Source organism: Wasmannia auropunctata, unplaced genomic scaffold (genome assembly GCF_000956235.1).
Source record: "Wasmannia auropunctata unplaced genomic scaffold, wasmannia.A_1.0 LD336031.1, whole genome shotgun sequence".
Lineage (NCBI taxonomy): Eukaryota > Metazoa > Arthropoda > Insecta > Hymenoptera > Formicidae > Wasmannia > Wasmannia auropunctata.
The window spans coordinates 71733-79913 of record NW_012026859.1 but is presented as its reverse complement, the minus strand read 5'-3'; the positions used below and the strand labels follow the sequence as shown (position 1 = coordinate 79913).

The 8181-nt window shown below is 37.2% G+C and overlaps 1 protein-coding gene across 2 annotated transcripts in view; it reads right to left on the bottom strand.

Annotated features, from left to right (window-relative positions):
- LOC105452427 overlaps positions 1–7826 on the bottom strand; it is a 17318-nt gene extending 9492 nt beyond the window's left edge. Inside the window, exon 1 of one of the 2 annotated variants that reach the window (XM_011693501.1) lies at positions 7273–7826. In XM_011693501.1, coding sequence (XP_011691803.1) covers positions 7273–7357 — 85 coding nt within the window. In that variant the 5' untranslated portion in view covers positions 7358–7826. The remainder of the gene's footprint in view (positions 1–7272) is intronic. The other variant, XM_011693502.1, reaches the window with a different exon arrangement.
- Positions 7827–8181: the final 355 nt, after the last annotated feature.

The window sequence follows — 8181 nt, the reverse complement described above, 5'->3', positions numbered from 1 at the left end:
GTAGTGCACAGTAAAATTTGCCTAAATACTATATTGTCCCACAATTAACATGATTTGCAGAGTAAATTAAAAAAAAAATTCTCTCCGTGTAGAATATAAACTGTGATTCTAGAATCGATTTTCTAACAAGACGTTCAAAACTGAATTTCATATCTCTTCTGAAATATGTAAATGTCTCGTTTATTAATAATATATAGATATTGCTGTGTAAATTCTCTCTGCTGATGCGAATGCAAGTCAAATTAAAATATTTCGTACGGTACAAGGTTGTACCATGTCGCCACCGTTATTTATGAGATAATTTTTTATTTTGTACATCTTTATCGGATATTGTCCTCAATGCTCGTGTCTGCGGCATAAAATTTTGCAAATCATGGACGATAAGTGTGAACGCTTACAGTGGCACTTTTACCAGGTAACCGTACAAACGACTTTTTGCTTCGTTTATTGTTCTATGGCGAAAAAAAATTCGAAAGGCAAGCATGTATCTTATCTGTTGCATTTTAACGGCTATTTCGTATGCGCGATGCGCTTTGAAGGTTCCAGCGACATATAGAAAATATAATATCTCGTTCCTCTTTACATTGTGTAGATAACGTTTGTAGTAGAAGTTTCTTAGAAGCGATAAGATTTCTATATTTAAAACAAACACTGTCGGATAACGTTTACGCCGTGATCTAACATAGGTACGAAGACTTGCATACGCATCTCATATATTTTAAACCGAGTTTTAAACGTTGCAATACGCATCTCATATATTTTAAACGTGTATATATAAACAATGTAAAATAATTATAGGCGATACAGGTGGTTGCCACGTGGCTCGCGTCGTCGCGACGGCGCAACGATTCCGGCCGTCGGCGAAAATCGTTATCGCATCCGGTGTCTCCCGCGTTTCTCATGGAATTAATCGCGATTGACTATCGGGAGTGCCGATTCAAATATCGTGCGATTATCAGAGAATGTTGATCATCCGTTCGAAATTATGCCTTCAAAAGTGAATATGTAAAAAAAATATCGGGAGTGCTATCTCTTCTTGAAGAAGCGATAATTTATTTATCGCGTTAAATAGAATACGCAGCCCATAATTAGGGTTAATTGTTACTGGCTGAAGTTATCAGTCGGAGTTTTTATCGATAAAGCAACAAACAGAACGGCATTGAACATTGATGTTGAGTAAGTTACAGTTTACAGTATTAGAATAGACCGGGGATAAAAGTAACATTTTCAATTTAAACTTTCCCTTCAGATGTAGAATTTATTTATTACAAACATTTTCTTGTATTCGATGTTAGAATGTAACTAGGAAAAGAGTTATTACTGTTTAAACACTATGAGGAATACTGTTACAACCGTCCCAGCTCCCGGGACGATTGTAACAGTAGAGAGGGACAATTGTACCATATTATTTATAGATAAATACTGAATTATTTATTAAGTTTTATAAATAATTATATTTTATATAATATAATTATTTATAATCATATATATATGTTAATGTTTTATATATATACAGTGTCCCGAAATTCGCGAATCAAAATATTATAGCAAGGTCTTCGAAAAATTAAGTAAAAAAAGTTATTTGTAAATTTTTATTTTAAGCAGTAGTTTTCTATATATATATATATATAAGTTTAAATTTACCCAATTATAGATTAGTACGCGCGTGAAGTGTGCGTAATCACTAACACTATCGACGCGCTCACGGACGTTTCCGTTTAATCGGAATCTACATGTAATTGGTTAAATTTAAACTCTTATATTTCAAAAATACTGCTTAAAATAAAAATTTACAAATAACTTTTTTACTTAATTTCTCGAAGATTTTCTATGATATTCCGATTCGCAAATATCGGGACACTCTGTATATAATATATATTTAATAAAATTAACTAATAAGATAAAAAAAACTGAATCTATATAAAAACAAAATATCTCTTTTTAATATAGTTTTAAAAATATTCGTAATGTTACAACTGTACCCTGTTACTTGTATCCCCGGTTTACCCTGCATAACAAAGTTACTTTGTTACTTTTAAACGTAATAATATTACTTTAGAGTCACATTTTTATTTAAAAAAATATACAACACACCACATTAATGGTATTAAAATATTTTTATTTGTAACGATCGAAAATGGTCTGAAGTGCAGTATGAAATTTAGAATTAAATATTTTTATGACATTACAAATTAAAAATAGTAATTAATCATGTCAACGAATTTATTAATAACGGAACTTATTATGATAGGATTGAATAAAATAGATTCCTAGAAACTTCCTCGGTCGTAATTAATTATATTATTAAGCGATAAATAAACGGTCCAATTAACTACGGACATTCATGTGCACAATCGTTCTGTGCGTCTCTTGAAGTTACTTTAGTTTCGATGGCACCATTGTGATAACATTATTTGCTCTATCAACAATTATAACCGGCGCTTTTACGTAATCACAGAATAATTGGAATTGGCACTTCGACTATCTTTACGTTTATTATCGTGTTAAAATGCGATACAATCATTAATGCACGCTCGCGCGAGTGGGAAAAGGAAAGGGAAAACAAGCGAAAAATAGGGCCGCGTGTGCAGGTGCCGTGCGTAATTGTTCTCTAATAGGTAATCAATTCAGTCGGTGACGATGTAAACAAGTGGCGTAATCATCGAGATACGTTGTCGGAAAACAGATCAACCGTGATCACGAATTTCGTGCTGATGCACGATGCACGAGAGCACGAGATTTGTATTTCCTTCGGTTCCCCCACCGCGACCTTCGATATCGGGAGCCTCTCTCGACACGGTCTTGCGGCCTTCGAGAGTACCGCTCCGCGTTCAAGTTCGTTTTCTACAGTCTCTCAGCTTTTCGTGATTACCCGTACATCTCGCTCGCACTAAGTCTCGCTCTTGTCGGCCTGTTCCATTTCGGAATACTTCACGTCTCTTTGTCTCGTTAAGAGGCTGACTCTAGCTAAAAACCGAGGCTCGATAAGATGACCGATATGTATATAAGTGCAAGTCGTTGAGAAATTATTAACATCATTGTTCTAAATTTAATACCTCTTTTAAAATACAATCAGTAAAATAGATGTCTTTGTTATCGCCACGATATCATATCGATATTCGTAAACGGAATTCCCTTTCCGGCAGTAGTGTCATCTTGTATTTTTATACATCAAGAATTATAGATAAATTACATAGAAATATACAAAGTATACTAGAAGTATATTATATATATATATATATATATACATATACATATATATATGCTTACACAAATTTCTACTTTCTTTATCGTATTTTACGTTTGCCATTGCTAGGAATAAAGTTAAGCCTTTGGGTGGGCGGACCTTCATTACACATTCACAGACAGAAAAGTTTTCGCACAGTGTAGCTAATAAAATGTTACGCTGAGTGCTGCTTCGTGATTTTACTTAATGACTCGATCGCGGCAGTTTTCCGAAATAGACGTAGAAACGCGCCTAATTGTACCTGAAGAGCGCAATTGTATCCGAGGAATTGCGAAATTATCCGGAACTTTACCCGCCCAGGAAGTTTTCGTACTCCGTAACTGTACTTTTGTGACCAAGTCCGGCGGAGTCTTCTTGGCGCCGCTTCAAGTTCCGTGATCACCGTGTATTATTATTGGAAGTATTGTTAGGCAGGTTTAAGAGGGTACCTAGAGCATTGTCAGTGAACACGTACCCGGCGAGCGTCGTCATTCTCTCAAGAGAGAGAATATCGGACTTTGTCTTTTCCCTCTCCCCTCACCCCCTCCCCCTCTCTAGGTACAGTTTTGAAGTGGAGTCCTTTACTGAGGTATTTCAAAGTCAAGTGTGTGTAAGACTTCATACGATGTACGTCATCTAATACGACGCATTTAACTTCAGCGGATATTGTGTAAATCGTGATATTTCTAAAATCAAGCCGTCTCCAAACGGCGCGGCATCTATAATGTTATATATGTAGTATGTCGGAGATAAATGCCGCCATTTACACTAATTGCGTATCAATGTCAAAGTGATAAAAATACCCGGTTATGTGGTCGCGGACCAAGAAGGAATTACGCAAGAATTTCGTATGACATAATCCATTTTTATCATTTTTAATTCACGATCACATTACCGCGATGCTAACTTTAATAATAAATTTCTTGTTAAGTTCACGGCTAATTTTTCCTTCGGGACAAAGCGACGAGAGAAAATTCGTGTTCCTTTAAGTCTACTTTAAATGTAGGAAGTTCCATTGTAATTGTATGCTAAGGATCCACACACAGGATGTATTCGAGGCTAGAGATAGATGTAACGGTTTCCCAGTCTCGCTTTTGTACTTCTATATTTAGCAAACGCGAACATTACGTGTGCGATTGTACGTTCGTACATCCGTTAACTGGCGCCTAGACGGGTTACCCGACCGGTTGGATAAAAATTTGAAAGACATCCGGCATCGGTTCGAATATGTTTACACTCTACATTAGAAAGTTCCGAGTTGACCTTTTGCTACATACGTGACACAGTTAAATGGGGGATATGCAATATTTTCAACGGGATTTATTACGGTTACTCGTATCGATACAATTATCGCATATTAAAAGGTCTCTGCTAATTTTTTTGGCGTCAATAATCTAAAATACCACGTGTAACAAATAAAAACGCCCGAGAAATTTTGCTACGATCAATCTTTTTATAAAAATTGTGTCGCGGCAAGAAACGATCGCATTCTCCGAATAGGTACTTGGAATCTGGATTATTCAAGAGTTAGATATCGAAAAAACCACCGCATCGACATTGTTCAGATGCTACTGAATTATTACGACGTATTCTCGTTAATAAAGTAACGTCTTGTTACAAACGCCACGCGTGGTTTCTCGACACTTTAGTCGAAATGTAAATTTCCGGGAAGAAAATTTAGGCCACACGATATGACTATCTATTAAATGAATATTTTCTTTTTATACTCACATTCCAGAGTGTCTGGAACATTATCCTATTTAGACAAAAATTAATCAAGTCTGTTTTTTAGTTTAATAAAATTGTCTCGCACACTCTTACAATTACAATGCTATCAAATGCGACATTTTTAGTTATATGAAATCGTTATTTGCCGATAATAAAAAAACGACGAATAAAGCACTATAACACAGGGTCAAATGTGTCTGATCCAACCACTTTATAGCACTGCTATTGATTATGCGAGATATTTCTCGTTTAAGAATGCGCGGAAAGGGAAAGAAAGAGGGAAGGCAGCTAGAGGAGTTACGGGAGAACGATCGAAACTTTGGTGCCGATCGAACTTTTGTACGCTGGAAACGGATCAAGCTCGTCTGACTCCGGCAGGCAACAGTTCAAGCGAACAGTTCTCGTTGTCGACTGCGAGAGCGCGCGCGAGATAAATCTGTCATTCACACAACGGCAGTATGCAAAATCTACGCACGGCAGAACGCGATGCACACACAGTACCATCCGCGAATTTAACCGCGAACGTCGCGATACGAGTTCTTTCGAGAACCGCCTGTGCGATTAGTGCTTTTCCTGTCGCGTTTGTACGACCCTCGAATATGCGAATTCGATAAAAGCTATATTTCGATAAGAACGTCATCCAAGAGAGAGAAAAGAGACGCATCGAATTGCTCTTATTGGGACTCATGGAAGAATTTCGTACTCTTTTTTTCGGAAATCTGTTGGATTGTGTTTAGAGCCATATTGACAAATTTAACGATTTTAAAGATCTTGAAAATTAAAATCAAGAAAAACATTTTGTTTTAGTGCACAAGGTTTTTCAAAAAATATCGTTTACACGTTCATTCACATTATAATATATCTAATATATCTAAATATAATAATTCTAGAATTTAAATACTTTTATAATTGAATCTCAACACGATTTTGATGTCAGTAATATGTAATTTTACATAAAATATTGAAATACATATTTTAAAGCGTTTTTCTTAACTTTAAAATTTAATGATGTTTTATTCTTAAAATATTGTATATTGTGTACTTCACGTCAGTGCACGTAATATCACGAGTGATTTGACATAATTCTTGGAAAATCTCTCGTCTTCCTTGATAGAAGGAACTTGGCTAATATATGCATTAATGCTTGCCTAAGATATGCGCTAATTGGCTATGAGAAATTAAGGTCCGACACGAGACGGATCAGACTCGGGTTAATTAATACTGGAAGGCTGCAAACTGAAGGATTTAATCGAATCATCGAAATCTCATAATCGTATCGATTGCGTCGTGCTTTGAATAATACAACGTTATCTATATTCGGAGCTTGGATCGATTAAAACGCGGTCCAACGAACCAGACTTCTTCAAGCGTATTGATAAAACCTACTACTGTCTTTTCTTTTGTTCTGTTACTTTCCACGGTGCTTCATGTACACGGGTTATTTCGGATTACAGACATCATTTCTTCGTGCTCCAGTAATATACTGCTCCGCGATCTATAATATTCGAAGCGTTTCAAAACGGAAATGACACTAGATTTAACTCTAAATAGTTCAACCAAGGTCCATGACCTATGGAGTATTGGACCCAATGAAATATCTGACGCAATTAATATTTTTTCGTTAAGCTATTTTCGTAAAAATACTTTACACTAATTCTGTTTGTTATATATACAATTTATTTATTTTTATATATTATATAATTCTAATCTATATATATATATATATATATATATATTAATTAGAATTAGAATAGAATAAAAAAAAAATATATAATTATATATAATTAATTCAGAAAATTCTATAGAAATTAATCAAATATTTTTCTGTTAAAACTATTTATTATCTTATATTATCCCTTTTGAAATAGTCATGACTAATGCACTCTCGTGAAAGCGTAGTTTCACGACATTCGTTCTTAAAGATTTAAGCAAAACATTTAAATAATGTTTACGGTTAATTTCGAAGAAAAGACGTGGCGTCGCGAAGTCATTTACGGGTTTCAGCAATTTAATGCGATCGATAGGCGATTCACGTACATACGTGCTAATGTCGACACTCGAAAAAACAGGCCGTCACCAAAAGCGACCGACGATCTTGCAAAATTGATTCGTGCCTTCGACGGATACATTAGAAAGTCAGAAACGAGATTTATTCGCCAGTCCGTCACAATTCTTATCATTAACGCGTAAATCCGCTGAAGGTGTCGTAACGTCCGGCGGAAAAAAATCTCGTGCAATGAATCACAGACATCTCACGTTCATTACGTCGATTTCGAGATACATCCATCGAAGAATCTCCGCCCAAAATGCGTACTCACCTGGTAAAGGCGCGTTGAGGAAGGCCTGGTTGCTCGCCACGAGGAACGAGACGATAACGAAGAGGCACCACGCGAGAACGATCATCCTGGATCGAAGTGATGATCCGCGCTGAGCAGCACCGAAACGCTCCGTTCAATTCGGCTTGCCGAACCCGTCCGGCCGATCCGTGCGCTATGTTGATGTCCACACGTCGTTGCTCGCGGGCGCGAGCGGGACTCCCGCGATGTTTATTTATTTCACACACGCGAAAGAAACGAAAGAAAAGAAAAAAAAGGGAGGCACGGCTTCTCGTTCGAATAGCAAACGAAAACACGTTTTTTCCACTCTTTCGCTCGTGCACTCGGCGAGACACGCCGCGCGGACGACTCGGCTTCGCCGACTTCTCCGACCGGTTAGCCAGCAGTGAACTGCTCGTGTTCCTGCCTCGGGTATCGTAATATACATAAAGTCGCCAGATAAGCCACGGCTGACACCCCACCACGGACGCGCCTCGTCGTGGGACGGCCCGTTCCTGCTCGCTCTCTGGTGCGCGCCGCTAAAGAGAGCTTGAAATCCTCGCCTCTCGATGTGAAGCGCAACGTGGTCCCGCTCGTCTCTCCCGTCTTCCTCCCCCTCCCCATCCTTCCATAGAACGATGGGCGTCATGACGCTTGTAATTCTTCATTACGATCGTGTAATTCTTCGCTGTGATTACAATAAGCGTTCCTCACACCCTTGTTAATGAGCTCCGGCTAATGATAGTCATTTATATCTGAATAGATAATTTCAACGTAATTTCAAATATTATATGCAGTTAATGATGTGTATTTCCATATAAAGATTCTCAGGCTTAAATCAGTTTCTGTAATCGTAAATTAATATATCTCTCATATATCTAGATTCTGAATTGGCACACACAGCGTTTTCTT